The sequence below is a fragment of the Cuculus canorus genome, chromosome 6 (genome assembly GCF_017976375.1).
Source record: "Cuculus canorus isolate bCucCan1 chromosome 6, bCucCan1.pri, whole genome shotgun sequence".
In the NCBI taxonomy this organism is placed as follows: Eukaryota; Metazoa; Chordata; class Aves; order Cuculiformes; family Cuculidae; genus Cuculus; species Cuculus canorus.
In genome coordinates, this window is record NC_071406.1 from 28,950,524 (window position 1) to 28,966,746 (window position 16,223).

The following is a 16,223-nucleotide window of genomic DNA, read 5'->3' on the forward strand; positions in this document are numbered from 1 at the left end:
GCATTCATATAGGTGCAAAAGCATCTGCACCAGTGCAGAGGTTGGTCTCTTAAAACCAAGCAGAATCCAAGTTTAGGAAAATTGTGAGGGTTTTAGTGTTATTTGAAATGGTATTGGCAGCGTTTCTCTTCTCCACCCCCTAGAAAGAAAATCCTTCAGACAATGAAAAAGAAGGTTAAGAGTCAAGTCAAGTCTAAGCAGTTTCAAGTACCTCAAAGCTATGGGTAGGGCTCTTTAGAGCCACTGTCCAGGCTTTGGTGACCCAGAGTTGGAATAAAACCTTCAGCAGTTTACCCTAAAGAAACTTAGTGCAGGACTTATGCATGCAATTTGACTTTTTGGAATGAAGTCACATATCCATGTTAAGATTTGTGTTAAAATTCCTTTTCCTTGTAGGAAATTTGTCTCCATGATCTGTAGTAACAGCTATTTCCCATACTTGGTACATCACAACAGTAGCTCTGCCAGCCCTGTGCCCAAGCTTTGCAGGCCTCCGTCTATCTTGGCTTCAGTACATCTCAAATTCTCTTCTCAGGTATTAGGTCTCCATTAACTCTACCTTAGCCTTTGATAGCTGTGAAGCTAGTTTTATTTTTTTACTTAAGACAAAATGAAGGTAAAGCTATGTTAACTGCCATATGTTTGTGCTGTTGGTACCCCTGCAGTGATCCAGATGCTCACACGCTAGCCAGGCAGCCTCTGCATTGCCTGTAATGACATCTTAGATTGCTGCAGAGGCAAAAGGACAGATTTAATCAATGACACCAGCACTGCAGTCTGTCTTTATGCTGTGAAAGACAGACCCTGCTTTGCGTGTATTCACCGCTAGCCAAGAGCAGCACAGAAGATTATTTGAAAGTGTGAAAATTTCAGGCTACTAAAAATCCAACTTGTGAGTTCTGAACAACCTCACTGGCTACTTTTTATCCCCCCCAAACACTGGAATTTTCTGTATCCCTAACTACTGTTTTCCTTCAGGCTTTTTCCCTTAAATGGCCATATTCTTTTGCTTCTTGTCAGCTTCAAAAGACAATCACGTGCCATATTTTTGTCCTGTCAGCTTGTAGTGGATTTCAAAACAGGATGCCTATTTTTCCCCCCATTATTTGCAACAGTGAGACGCAGAAGCCTGAGCTTTTGTTTTCAGTTGGTAATACAGGTTCAACCTAGTGATTCATTCTTCCTGCAGCCACGTTTCCAGGAAAAGACAAAGTCCTGGCTCCTCTCCAAGTTATCCATAGACTGCTTGAGAGTAAGATCAGAAAACACTCCTTCTCCCACAGCTAGGATACTTTCTAAGAAGGGAACACATCCCAGAGCTGCTGTTATCGCCCTGCAGAAAGCAAGAAGGCACATGGCCTTGGAAAAGCATGTGCAGTACTAAGTCAAAGTGAAGATAACAGCAGAATTCACAGGATTTAAGATACTTTGCCCTGTGAATCACAACTGAGCATTTGCAAGGAGCCATTCTCTATTTCTGTAACTGATGGTGACTGTGAAGCTGGATGGCTTGTGGAAAATCCTACAATTTAATTTCAAGCATTTTGGGAGACTCTCGGCTTCTTATTGCAGTTGGTGTGGGCAAAAACATACCCTTGGATTTGTGAATCTTTCAGGAGTGATTATTCAGATAGGAGCTGGTAACTATGGTTTCAGACGTCTCCTCTCAGGAATACTGCTGCTCACAGATGAGGGGAAGCCTGGTTTTGATTGTGAAGCAAGGGACTACGGTGTTGTGTGATTACGAACACAAGCGCTAAGCTTTCAGAGAGGGAGTTAAATAAAAACATGCACAAATCTACCTACAAGTAACCACCACAGGGAAAGCTTGAGATAGGAAATGTAAAGACTTGTCTGAGAAGTGGAGCTCCTTTGAACACAAGCAGACAGCGGCTCATGTGTACGGGGCAAACAGGCCGAGTACAGAGACAGAATTATCTTCCCCTGTGAACCAACAAGCCAAAACACAGCTAGCAGCACTAATATTAGTCCTGCCAAGCCTGGCAGTCTTCATTTATTATGCAGCCTGCAAATAATTATACATATAGTTAAGCTTATAGCTCAGAAGCTGCATTCAGTAGCTGGCAGAGTACATTCATTGCTGGTATAGATCCTTTGGCATTATTAGACTCGCATCAGGAGTGAATCTGGTCCATTGTACTTTCTGGATTAATCATAGGCCTTTTTCATCTCCACATCTCAAAAATATAGGTTGCTTCTCTTTCGGCTGTCACCAGGATCTGACTTAGGTTTCATTTCAGAATCGCTCCTGGTCTTCCTTAAAGGCTGTGTGGAGCTCTCCTGGTGATTACAACTGCTTCCTCAGTGGGCTAGAATTAAGATTTGTTTCCCACATTTCAGAAAGTTGCTTTCCCTTTTGTGAAAATTAAAGCAAACATACTCTCTCCCCACCACGCTTTATTAAAAGTTAAACAAGAGCCATTGCTTGGAGCAGAAATTAAGGCCTTTATAACAAACTTGCTCTTTTAGGGCATAGTGCCATTGTGCCAAATTTGTTAACTCCCATCCTCACTGGCAGTAACATCCCTGGAGAGGTTTAAAAGACAGGTAGACGAGGTGCTCAGGGACATGGTTTAGTGGCAGATAGGAATAGTTGGACTTGATGATCCAAGAAGGAATAATTGGACTTGATGATCCAAGAAGTCTTTTCCAACCTGGCAATTCTATGATTTTGTGATCTGCTGGAGTAGCTTATTTCCCTTGACCTATTACTTTGTAGGATACGTTTAGGTCACGTTTTCTTTGTGAACACAAATGCAAGAGAATTTATTTTTATCTTCATAAACACAACATTCAGGGTTAAAAACAAAAAGAATCCTGTCATGCCAAAATAAGTCAAAAGCTGCTCTGCTCCTTTCTGTTCCCTGGGAGAAAGATGCGGGATGCTTTTGAGGAGCAGACCTAGGGACTCTGCTGAAGTTACTCCTACCCTGGGTTTCCAGAGAGGTGCATCTTGCTCCTCACAGTTTAGACCTGTGCCCCTGCCCTAACAGCATCCACCCACGCTCTGGGCACTGCAAATCCCTGCTGTGGCTCAGATGGGCAGCTCCTTGCAGGAAAACCTGCTATAACCCCCTCACCGGGAAACACCTGCCTTCCCATTAAATGCCTTGGTTGGGCATAGCTGCCAGGTGGGAGAGGGGCTGCTCCCCCCTGAGCCAGGGTGGGCACAGTGCGTGGCTGATGGCTACAGTGCAGCAGCATCTCCCACTGCATCACCCTGCTCGCTGCTCGGAGCCCAGCCAGCACACCAGGCACTTGATTTTTATGTGCCAACCTTCAGGACAGTGCTGAGAATTGGTCCTTCCTTCCCACAGTGAGTGCCTGAAACCTGTTAGGCATGCAATTGAAAGAGGAAAAGAGGGAAAAATAAGAACTCCAGGCTCATGCTTGCCTAAAATGCAGAACTTTGGTCTGTGTCCTCTTTACCTGAGTTATCCTGCTCGAACACAATGCAAAGGCCATGTTCAAATGAAACTAAACATAATCCCTAAGAGGTTAATTGAGCATGAATGCTCTGCACTAATCCAGACAACAAATGCTGCCTGCATTTAAAGCCGAGTGATATTTTCTCATCCTGTAGGAAAAAAATGTCACCATTTTAAGAAGCGTTTCCCCAGAGCAGAGGATGACCCAAGTTCTTTCTGATTTGTTCCTGCACCTTCCCAAGCAAGGTGCAGGAACGGCTGCCGATGGGACTGGTGTTTGCTAGTGTTACCCTCAGCTCCTTCCCAGGAATAGCAGCGATTCTCCCCCATTACCTAGGACATCTTTATTGAGACTCTGCATTAGGACTTAGTAATCTTTATGGGCCACCCCTGTGATCAGAAGAGCTCGGTAAAACTGACCCACCCTCCTTGCACCACCACCTAGGAAATTGCCCTACTGGGAATTGCCCACAGCCCTGCAGAACCAGAACATCTCTGAAACCAAGTGGAGGGTGAAGAGTGCAACTAACGGGAAACACTTCAAGCAGGGTGGAAAAACAGTTTGGTCCAACGGATTATGTAAAAGGTATTTGGTGTCTGCGAGTGAGGAGAGGTTGCTGCCCACTGGGTGCCCTGTTCAGAGAGAAGGAGCAGTGACTGAGTGTCCCACGCCACAGACCTCTCTTCCGAGAGGAGGAGGAAAAGAGGTAGAATCTCAAAGGTCTGTGGTAAACTATTTTCAGCTTATGCATTTGTTATTGCCAAGATCCACCATCCAAAATGCCTCCTTATCATGCAAAATGCGGAACTAGGTATGTGTTGCCCATTGTATATCAAAGTAATTGATTTTTTTATAATGGAAACTGACGATTCACTGGGGTAAATCAAGCAAAACATTAGAAAGACAAGACAGAAAATAGGAAGAGAACCAGGACCAGTAATAAATCATGACAGATAGTATTCAGTATATTGCTATAGCAGTAAGTCAATAGAGTGTTAAGCCACATAAATAAAAGATAATGTGTTTCATCTCTGCAGGGTGTTGCTCAGGCTATACCTATTAAAAGGATCACCTCATTCTGCAAAAGATACCCACAGCAACAGGTTTTGTAATATTAGCCTGATAAATCAGATTTGTATTAAGATTTTAAGAGTTATTTTGACAGAATGGAGAGGGGAAATGAATATTCCTCATTACTGCAGCTACAGCGGAACATGCACAGATATGGAAAAGTACTGGTGTGCTGAGGTATGTGGAAGCGGAAACTTAAATTCTCCTGGAACGATAGGGAGGTGGGACAGTTTGCTGCTTCTGTGATTTCCAGGGATTAAAGTCAGCTTCCTCTTTCCTAAGACATACACGAATAAGGCTACACAAGGAAAGAAACTACTGGTTTCTTTGCTCCTTCTGCATGTTAGTATAAATCCTGACACCCTCCAGCAGCACTGGCACAGGGGCAGAGCCTCCTCTTTTCCCCTTTGCAGCATTACACACTGAGAATAAGCGTGACACCCACAGGAAAATTCAGCCTCTGGGAGGCAGACGAACCAAAACCTTCATGCCCAAATAGCTGTGAGACACGTCACGTACTCCAGCCGCTCCAAGTTCCCAGCATTTTTCATCTACTGGAACAGGCACATGAGGTTTTGGCTGTTGCCCTTGATATCCAGGTCCTGCCTGGTGAGCCACTCTTTCTCACTTCTTTGCCCTTGAAGGAGGATTTTCCACTGCCCAAAACCTCAATTTTGGCAGAGGGCTCCCTAAGGCTACTCTGAAGCCCAGACTTAGCAGAGGACCCAGCTTGCTGCTGGGATCCCATGAGGCACTTGCCATGGTGGTACCTCCCTCCAACTAAGCCAGGCAGCCCCTGGGCACACACCGGTGTGGCTGCAAGGAACAGGATGAGGAAGGTTTAAGAAACAGATACTCAGTATTGGGGCCATCTGGCTGAGATGTTCATATTTGCCTGTGATTCCTAGCACTGCTCCACGTGGAGCAGGCCCGCCTCCATTGCTGTTGAAGCACAGAATCATAGAATCGTAGAATCATAGAATAGTTTGAGTTGGAACGAACCTTAAAGCCCATCTAGTTCCAAACCCCCTGCCATGGGCAGGGACACCTCCCACCAGACCAAGCTGCCCAAGCCAAATATCAGCCTGGCCTTGAACACCTCCAAGGATGGGGCAGCCACAGCTTCCCTGGGCAACCTGGGCCAGTGCCTCACCACCCTCATGGTGAAGAAATTCCTCCTTATGTCTAATCTAAATCTGTCCCTCTCCAGTTTATACCCATCGTGCCTCATCCTATCACTACAAGCCTTTGTGAACAGTCCCTCCCCAGCTTTCTTGTAGCCTCTTCAGGTACTGGAAAGTTCGCTATAAGATTCTCCGGACCCTTCTCTTTTCCAGACTGAATAAGCCCAACTCTCCAAGACTGCACTTGTATGGATGGTTCTCCAGCGCTCTGATCATCCTTGCAGCCCTTCTCTGGACCCGTTGCAACAGTTCCATATCCTTCTTACACTGAGGATTCCAGAACTGGACACAGTACTCCAGGTGGGGTCTCAGGAGAATGGAGTAGAGGGGCAGAATCCCCTCCCTTGACTTGCTGGCCATGCTTCTTTTGATACAGCCCAGGACACGGTTGGCCTTCCGGGCTGTGAGCGCACATTGCTGGCTCATGTCAAACTTCTCATCCATCAGCACCCCCAAGTCCTTCTCTGCAGGGCTGCTCTCAATCACATCATCCCCAGCCTCTATTGAAATCAGGGATTGCCCTGACCCAGGTGTAGGGCCTGTTGGGCCGCAGGATGGGGCCAGGCATGGCAGCAGGAAGGCAGCTTGCTCAGCCACTGCTGCTTTTTGAAATAACTCGGGCAGTTACAAACAAGTAAGGGTATTGCTCTCCTGATGCAAGAGGGTAAATTACACCTGGTGTAGTATTAAATAGTTCAGATGCAAGCCAGCTCTCATTCTTGCTTGACAATTAATTATTTCACTAAACTACACCAACCCTCCAGCTTTCTTCTCTTCCCCCACCATCCTCACTAAAAATCAGTGGATGCAATGACAAAGGAGAAAAAACACCAACTTCTGAATGGCTGTTTTGTGTGAAACCCTGTTTTTCCCTCCCTGACTCAGACAAGTCTCCAGTCCCACCTGATGGTCTTCCCGAGACCTCAGAGCAGGACCTACTGTCCTACAGCTTTGCAAGCAGAGTACAGAGGCTGCAGAGGGACACCGGGCTGAAGTGGTTCAAATAGCGCTGAAAGCAAATCTTCTCTGATGCCCTCGTGTAATCCACAGCGAGGTCAGATTTCTCCGGAGTAACAAGGCTTTACAAACTGTCAGCAGCGCATAGAGAGGCTTAGCTCACACAGCTTAGAGAACTTGCCGGCAAGTGAAAAAGTATAATTTATCAGTCTGAGGGAATAATCCTCACACAAGAGTATAAATCATTTAGTTCCTCCCTTTATTGTGCCTGGGATTAAGTTGTACAGATTCTAGAAATACATCATCTATGACTTCCTCTCTTCAAAGAGACTAGGCAGGGTTTTCTCTGAAAATTCCATGCCCATGATCACAGGGGAGAGCTAAACACTTGGATTTGTCCTACAAAATGGAGTAAAACTCTGAGCCTGGCTATCTCTGCCAGCACGATAGCAGTGTTTTGTAATACTTTGTGCTTTCCTAAGCCTTCTGCAGAGCCATTCTCCTTATCAGAGGCCAGAGTTAAATTTTTGTAGTGATAGTGAAGTGATCCATTGCAGAACGATTTATGTTCGTGTTTATCAGGGCCTCTGATGGCTGTGGCTACCTCGCCCTCTAATCCATCTTCTCTGGAGTGTATTTGAGCATTCCAGTCCTCTGAGAGACTCTCAGGGAGCTGAGACTCACCAAGCAAAACTGCAGCTGCTGGAGACGTTCGATATAGCAGAACAAGCGCCTCTGGGAATCCCAGCGGCCGTGTGTAATGTTTCCTCCCCAGACTGTGTGCAGGTATTGTGTGCAGAGCAGCAAATCATAAGCCATAAGCGAGCACTGGGATGCAGCACTGCTTCCTCTCAACTCCTTCACAGACTTCGCAGTGGAATCGTTGGAACCCACCAGGTCTCTGGGTGGCCACTGCTGTTCCCAGCCCTCTGAGCCATCCTTGGAGCCCATGTGGGGATGGCTGGGCAAAACACTCCAGACCAACCCAGAACCCCTTAAAACCTTTAATGACAGGGGAGAAGAGCTGTCAACACTCGCAAACAGTCTTTAACCTGCGAGAACACCATGAGGCTGCCTGCATCCCTCACTAAGCCTCTCTGAGCCGCTGTACGCTGCCACCACAGGGGCAAAGCGTGAGCGGTGTTTTTTTGATTTATTATTAATAATTCATAGAATCATAGAATCTCTAGGTTGGAAAAGACCTTTGAGATCACCAAGCCCAACCATACCTGTCCACTACTAAACTATATCCCTAAGCACTTAATCTACCTGTCTTTTAAATACCTCCAGGGATGGGGACTCAACCCCCTCCCTGGGCAGCCTCTGCCCAGTGCCTGATAACCCTTTTGGTGAAGAAATGTCCAATCTGAACCTCCCGTGGTGCAACTTGAGGCCATTCCCTCTTGTCCTGTTGCCTGTCACTTGGGCGAAGAGACCAACACCCACCTCTCTACCACCTCCTTTCAGGTACTTGTAGACAGTGATGAGGTCTCCCCTCAGCTCCTTTTCCCCAGGCTAAACAACCCTCAGCCGCTCCTCATAAGATTTGTTCTCCAGCCCCTTCACCAGCTCCATTGCCCTTCTCTGGACGCACTCCAGCCTCTCAATGTGTTTCTTGTAGCGAGGGGCCCAAAAGTGAGCACAGGATTCGAGGTGCAGCCTCACCAGTGCCCAGTACAGAGGCACAATCACTGCCCTGGTCCTGCTGGCCACACTGTTTCTATAACAAACTGAGATGCCATTGGGTTTCTTGGCCACCACTGGCTCACATTCAGCCACTGCCACCCAACACCCCCAGGTCCTTCTCCGCCAGGCAAATGAATGAATGCATGTATGCACTGTTTTCTTATACAATATTATTACTTTCACAGAATCATAGAATCATCAAATGCTTTGGCTTGGAAGGGACCTTAAAGCTCACCCTGTTCCACTCACCCTGCCACGGGCAGGGACACCTCCCAGTTTATTGTCACGGTGTCCTTGAGGCTCCCATGCCAGGACCCGCACGTGAGACACCAGCGGGAGGGGCGTGGCCACTAGGAAAGGGCGTGGTCAAGAGAGAAGAGGCGTGGCCGAGAGAGGGGCGTGGTCAATAAATTGACATGGCTAGTAGAGGGGGCGTGGTCACGCGGGACGGCACAGCCAAGCAAGAGGGGCAAAGCCAATAGATGGGCATCATAAATGGAGGGAGCGTGACCAGCCGAGAGAGGGTGTGGCCAAGCGAAGGGGGCGTGGCCAGTAGATTGGCATCACCGATAGAGGGGCGTTGTCAAGAGAGACGGCATGACCAAGCAACTGTGCTTGGCCAATAGATGGGCATTGTCAATAGAAGGGGCGTGGCCAAATTAGAAGAGTGGTCAATAGATGGGCGTCGCCGATGGAGGGGCGTGGTCAAAAGGGGGCGTGGCCAACACCTGTGAACCACCAATAGAGGAGGAGTGGTCTGGGGTAGGGGCGTGGCCAAACATGAGGGGGCGTAGATGACATCTCGGTGGCGGGGCGTGGCCAACGGATGGCTCTCGCCACTTGAGGGGGCGTGTCCAATTGAGCGGGGGCGTGTCCGAGTCTCCACGGCCGGGTCTGCGTGCGCGCGCGCGGGGCGAAGGAAGGGCGTGTCGGGCCCCGGAAGGGCGCGACGGCGGCGGGCGCGTGACGGCCCCGGCGGCCATTGGCGGAGCGGCGTCACGCGGCGGCGCGGCTGGCGGCGATTGGGCGGGCGCGGGGCGGGGCCGCCGCTCCCCCGGCGCTGGGTTAGGGGCGGGGGGGGGGCAGTGTCCGCGGGGTCCTGCGGGGGGCGCGGGGCGGGGGCGGTGGTGCGGGCGGGGCGCGGGGATGCGGCTCGGAGCCCCGGCGCGGGCGGAGGCGGTGGCGATGCGGGGCTGAGCCCCGCCCTCCGCCCCGCCCTCCCGGCTCCGCCCCAGCCCGGGAGCCGCGTCGCCGGGGCCCGGCGGGGGAGCTCCGAGCTCCATGGGCAACACCGTCACCTGCTGCGTGTCCCCGGACGCCAGCCCCAAGCTCGGCCGGGCCCGTGGGGCGGCGGCGGCGGGGACCGAGCGCTGGGGGGACGCGTACCAGGCGGCGGCGGCGGCGGGAGGCGGCGCGGGACCCGCCGAGGCCGAGTCGGGGGACTCAGATGCCGGCGGCGGCGCCGGACCCCACCTCCAGCACATCAGCGACCGGGAGCTCCCGGATGGTGAGCGGCCGCGCCGAACCTCGTCCCCGCGTCCCCCTCGGCCCCCGCAATCCCCTCGTTCTACCCTGTCCTCCTGAGTTCCCCGCGGGGAACGCCGGGCACCGCGTCTCCCAGTCCCCGCACTCCCCCGTCCACCCGCATCTTCCCCACATTCCCCCGTTCCCGCGTTTCTCCCGATCCCCCCGCATCCTCCCTGTCCCCCCGCATTCCCCCGTGTCCCCGAGGTTTCCCCAATCCCTCCCGCATCCGCCCCGATCCCTTCCGCCGCTCTGCATTCCCCCCAATGCCTTCCTGCTCCTCTGTCCCCCTGCGTTCCCCGCGGGGCGAACGGAAGGCACCGCATCCCCAAATTCCCCGCGTCCCCCCCAAAATCCCCTCATCCCCCCGTCCCCGCCTCCCTCCCATCTCCGCACCCCGCGTCCCCGCGAGCCGGGGGCCACCAGCAGCGCCTTTGTCCCGCAGCGGGGGCCCCGCCCGGCCCCGAGCAAAGGTCCCGCACCCAGCCCGCAGCGCCCGGTGCCGCCGGAGAGAGCCCCGCAGCTCCTCTGCAGGGGACATGGTGGCCGCCGGTGTCCCCTGCGCTGCGGAACCCCGTGACCCCGTCCTGGCCCTCGGGCGGTGCTCGAAGCTGCGTTTCCATCCTCTGTGGAACGGGAGGAAGGAAGAGGGTGTGTTGGGGACCGAGGGAATTACAAAGGTTGTGTGCGTGTGACATCATTGCGGCTGGACGTGGTCATTCCTAATCCGGCTGCGCGGGGGTAGCCGTGCTCTCCTTGCACCAGGGCTCCTCGTCAGGTAGCGCTCCGGGTTCCTGGTTTGCTTTCCTCGAGCTCATAGGAAAAGACGATGTTTGCTCTTCAGATTCCTTCCGTGAGCACCCGGTGTCGCAGACTGGCTCTGTGATGGGTCTGCTTTCCAGCCGTGCCCGGGAAGAGCTCGCACGTTTGTGCTGCGGAGTTTCCAAGACACCGTGAAACAGGGTGCTCCTGTCTCTCCGTGCGCTCACATGGTGCCGCGGGCGCACAGCTTGTGATATTCAAAACTTCGTTTAATTCACAAGCCTCTTGCTATTCCGTTTCATAATTAGAACCACGCCTCGGGTCCAGAGGAGGCTACAGAGGACTGGAGCACCTCCCATACGGGGGGGACAGGCTGACAGAGTTGGGGTTGTTCAGCCTGGAGAAGAGAAGGCTTCGAGGAGACCTTATAGCGACCTCCCAGTACCTGAAGGGGCTACAAGAAAGCTGGGGAGGGACTGTTTACAAAGAATTGTAGTGACAGGACAAGGGGGAATGAGTATAAACTGGAGAGGGGAAGATTTAGTCTGGACATAAGGAAGAATTTCTTCACTGTGAGAGTGTTGAAGCACTGGTACGAGTTGCCAAGGGAGGTTGTGGCTGCCCCATCCCTGGAGGTGTTCAAGGCCAGGCAGGATGGGTCCTTGGGCAGCCTGGTCTGGTGGGAGGTGTCCCTGCCCAGGGCAGGGGCTTGGAACTGGATGATCTTTATGGTCCCTTCGAACCCAAACCATTCTGTGGTTCTATGAAATATGTTTCATTGAAAAAAGATAGCCTGTGTGACATTTTTCCTGGATGTAATAACAATTGTCACTGTCCCTCCGTGCTCGTCTTGAGCTTAAGAAAAACATTTTGGCTATCAGAGAGAAACTGGCTGCAGGGGAGTGTGCGGAAACCTTCAGAAATGGAATTATTAAACTTGCAGGGTTCTGCACAGCACCATATGGCGCAGCTGTTCCAGAAACGAGATGGAACAGTCAGCCCCTTGGATCTCCTTTGAGACAGCTGTGCGATACAGCAGTAGGAGAAATTACATTTGCCTTCTAGGAGAAATAAAACTTTATTTTTGTGAGACGATATTGCAGGAATCTCTTGGCTCTCCCGTACTTATTAAGGGAGGAGGAGCTAAACTCTCTAAAGATTCTAATAAGCCAAGCAAAAATGTCTAAGCTAAATAAATCTGCTCAGAAATAAGGGTTGTATTTTTTTGAATTTTTAGTACGTGGTCATGTGAGCAGTGCTAATTAGCTAGGATTAATTGCGAATTTATCCAGATGTCAGAACTGGTCTTGAAGTAGGGAAGTATCTAATGTCTTTATTTTGCAGGCATGAGTACAATAGTATGTGAGTACAATAGTAGCTGTCTATCACAAATTTTACTCTTTTGCCATGGTAACTTTAGTCTAGAGGCCCGAGGTAATCCTAAACTTGCAACTGCATAAGCAGTATATGTTTTAGATTATTTTAAAGATGACTTTTACAGCAGCGTGTGGTTCCTTGTTGCATGGCCTCCGAAGTAAATCTGCTACAAACAGTAGATGCTGTTTGTCTACAGTTTTCCAATAGATATAACTGTATAGGGCTGCAAAAAGTGTCAGAGAACTTCATATCTTTACAGAAATACAGTTCTGGGCAGTCGATATTGGAAGTAAAACTTCTTGTGCTCATTTTTGAACGTTAGAAAGTGCTGCTTAGGATTGAAGCAGTTAACTTCAAAACGTGAAGCATTATTTGTCAAGTCTGACATGGAACAGGCATGACCATGAAATTTTAAGTGGTACCTGCTGTCTGTTTCATTTAAGACCTTCTACGAAAATAACAAATCTGTAAACGCAGCACTTGGTTGTAGCAGATAGCTATGCTCATCCCTCTTAACGCTAGGAACTGTTGGCATACCCGAACCATGCAGGCAGCCTGCATGTTCCTGTGCTGTTGACTGCTACAGAGTTTTAGCTTGTTGCTGTGGTGGTAAGGGGTCCAGCACTTTCGTTTGGGGGATAAATATTATTTCTGTGATTCTGTAATGTATAATTTCATAGGTTAGCTGAGATGCTAATTTTATCAATAACAGAAGGCTGGGAACCTAGCCTCTTCTCGAATGCTTTGGCAGAGGGGAAAGGGAGCTACAGGGGAAAAAAAAAGTCAAGATCATCTTAGCTATTTTCGTTCCACGCTGCTCAGTTCTAGGAGTTTCTAAGTACACGGCTAAATATATCATAAAGCAGTGTGATGGAGATGCTTCATTCCTTAAATTTCTAACCTCAAGTTGTTTGTTGTTCTTAAGTCTGTCTTAATACTTTTGCACTTGTTTTGCTGAAATTTAATGTAATGTTTTGTTTGTATTGGAAATGCAGAAATTACCTGCTGAGCTTTGGATGTTAGTTTTGTATTGTTTTGTCTTGCCTTTTTGTAGCAAGCAGAACGTGGTCCTCACAGGTTCGTGGTCTTAAAAGAGGATTATTCTCCAGCACAGTATTGCACAGGCACTGCTTTCCAGTCAGCACTGCTTGGGTCATATGCCAGAATTAAACAAGAAAAATTTTACTTTCTTAAAATGGGGAGATTATAAAGTGGTTCTTATGTAAGATGGGAAAAGGAGTAGTAAGTGGGATGGAGATAAAACACACTGTGAAACCAAAAGTGTAATGTTTCAACAAAAGTCAATTCAAGTGGGATGGAATTTTCAAATCCACTACGTAGAGCAGATTTAAATGTATTTTATCACTCTTGAGATCCTGAGCCATAACCTGTCCAGTGCATGCTTTTTTGGAGTGAGAAATGAGCGTGTGTTAGTGGTTTGATACATGAAGCTGAGCTGTATTAAGTAAATGGGAAGAAACTTAACTTTGAAAACAATAGTTTCTTCCAAATAGGTTCATGCCCACTGTTGATGTTAAAAGCTAAAATGACCCTAAAGGTGCCAGTTGATTCCTCTGATGAGCATTAAGTGTTCCTTCTTTCAGTGTGCAGACGACAATCCAAAGCAGTCTGAATTGACCAGAAAGGCTTTCCTCTCTAGTTTTGGAAATAGCTGCACTTTGATCTTAATATACCATTTGGCTTTCCTGATTACTGTTTTTTGGATTTGTTTGTTTGTTTGGGCTTGTTTTCCCCAGTGAGTGACTGCCCATCTTTATTTTGGGCTTCTTTTTTCCTATCACTTTTTCTGGTTATTTGGGGGAGAAATTCTTACGGCTGATACTTTCTTACCAGATTCTTACGTTTAAACAAAGATCTAATTTTTCATAAATTCTTGGATTTCACATCCTTGGATAAAACTAGAACAAGGCCTCGCTTGGCAGACGTTTCTCACTTGTACTTGAACATATTATCTCCTTCCACCACTGGTGTTTACTGAGCTCAGCAGTTTTGAGCAGAAGTTTGCCTGATTCACATGAACTGAGGGAAAGATTGTTGACCTACTGAGCTGACGGGACAAAATGACCTGGTACCTTCACCTGAAGAACTGGGGAGTGGAGAGTGGCAAGGGAAAAGACAATCAGAGGTTACAGGGAACAGCGTCAGGAGGTGGTGCTGAGTGAGGTGTGGCCCGTCAAACAGAGGTTATGTGGGGAAACAAATGGAAGAGGTCTTTGGAGAAGAGAGCTAATAGCGAATGAAGTGAGACTGACCTGAACAGGCTCCGACTAGTGCCTAGAATAACACTTCATGCACCTGTGAGCTTACTTTTCTTTTTTTCAGCAGCCCCCTGGCTCTCCAGACGCTGTGCCATGATGAAAGCTTCGAGTCACCCATGTGCTGCAGTTGTCGCACAGTGTTGGAGATGAACAGATACTTGAATATATTGATTGTCTGTGATCTGATTTCACCAACTACTTGTCTGTAAACCTCCTTGCAGAAGGTTTAAATACTGTTCATTTGTTTTTCTTTATATAAATGTCAGCTTATTTCAAGCATGTGGGTGGGTGGAGTTTTTTCCTTTTCTTTTTTTTTTAAATCCTGGTTAAAATATTAGTAAGTTAAGTGGAAAAAAAAACCCAGATGCTTTCCAAGGAGTCAGTTTTTTGGTGCCAGCAGCTTTCAGCACAGGGGGGACTTAACCATCTCTTGTTGGTTTTTGTGCCTCTCTATCCTATCTGAAGATCTGTAGGTGCAAAGGCTGATGAATACCCTTGTGTAGTTAGGCAAATTTGAAGATAGAGGTGAAAACCAGTGGATGCTCTGCTCCCCGTTCTGATATTCCCTCTCCTTTTATCCTTGTATCCACTGAATTTTTCGTCTAACTTGTGCTCACTCTTGTTTCCCCAGAACTCTCAATATCTCGTCCCTATAACTGACTAGGAATTAATTAAAGGTATTTGTAGCAGTTACAGGTAGTATGTGATCTTGAAAAATGTGAAAGAATTTGCTATCTACAAACCTGAAACACCTTCCATGTTGTTGGCTTAAGAGGCCTCATGTCATAGCTTTTACAAAATGATCTGTAAAGTGCCTGTAGTAGAAATGACTGAATCAATGAGTTGATTTGGAACAATGGTGAAATCGATCTACAAATTAGGGAACTGGAAACAGAAATTATCGCTATAGTATCTGTATTTCTGTTCTTATGCTTGGGTACTGCTGACAGCTAAGGAATCCTCTGTCCTTTTCTCATTTGACCAAATATTGGAGACTTCTGGAGGGAGCAAGTTTATGTAAACCGGTAGGTCTTTAAGAATAGTTGATATGGAATGTATATACATGAAACTCATATGGAGGGAAACTAATTGGTTTGGCTTGGTGAGTGTTTCCTCAGGCTTCCAGTGTAACAGCTGGTTTTCATAAAATGGAAAATATTGAAAGGAAATTGTCAAGCATGGGAACAGGTTGCCCAGGGAAGCAGTTGAGTCACAATCCCTGGAGGTATTTCAAAGCTGTGTAGATGTAGTGCTTGGGGACATGGTTTAGTGACACTTGGCAGTGCTAGGTTCTTACAGGCCTTTTCCAAACTAGATGTTTCTATGCTTCTGTTCTATGAAGTATGTGACTACCCTGAGGATTTTGATTAAATTTGTGGAATTAAGGAAACTGAATTAATTTTCATCTTTACTCAATTTTTTTACTATCATCTTCATGTAACTTGTCTCTAGAATCCTCTCCTCTTCTGGCTTTCATCAGGAGGCTTGCTCTTTACCTTCCTGCCTGTCAGAGTAGATGTTGTAGAGCAGCAGGAGTTTTGTGGCCAGAAGTATCTGTTCCCTCAAGTACAATCAGTGTGATGAGGTCATACTGAAAAGCTGACTAACAGGGGAATGAACTCTTGCACAAGCCAACAAAACACAGAAACCTACTCCTCCCAAGTTCACATTACACATTAAATTAAGATTTCTGACAATGTTTATTCCACATATAGGAAGATGTAAGAAGTTACTGTGGAGGCAGGAGGAAAATGCTACCAAACATTAAGAACCTGGACCTTGGATCTGGAGTTCCTTGCCAACAAGCTAATCTTTAGATTTCTAAATATTTTTTCTTTTCTTTATTGCAGGTATAGTTTGAATATGTGCTTTTATTTCAGTCACTAGAAAAATCATGTTTTCAGAAGAAAACTGAATGCTTCCAGTTGAATGG

General features: G+C 47.9%; 1 protein-coding gene across 1 annotated transcript in view; it reads left to right on the top strand.

Annotated features, from left to right (window-relative positions):
• Positions 1-9,473: 9,473 nt before the first annotated feature.
• The window catches only part of CCNYL1 (cyclin Y like 1), a 34,651-nt gene continuing 27,901 nt past the window's right edge, over positions 9,474-16,223 (top strand). The window contains exon 1 of the mRNA XM_054070678.1: positions 9,474-9,855. Coding sequence (XP_053926653.1) covers positions 9,630-9,855 — 226 coding nt within the window. The 5' untranslated portion in view covers positions 9,474-9,629. The remainder of the gene's footprint in view (positions 9,856-16,223) is intronic.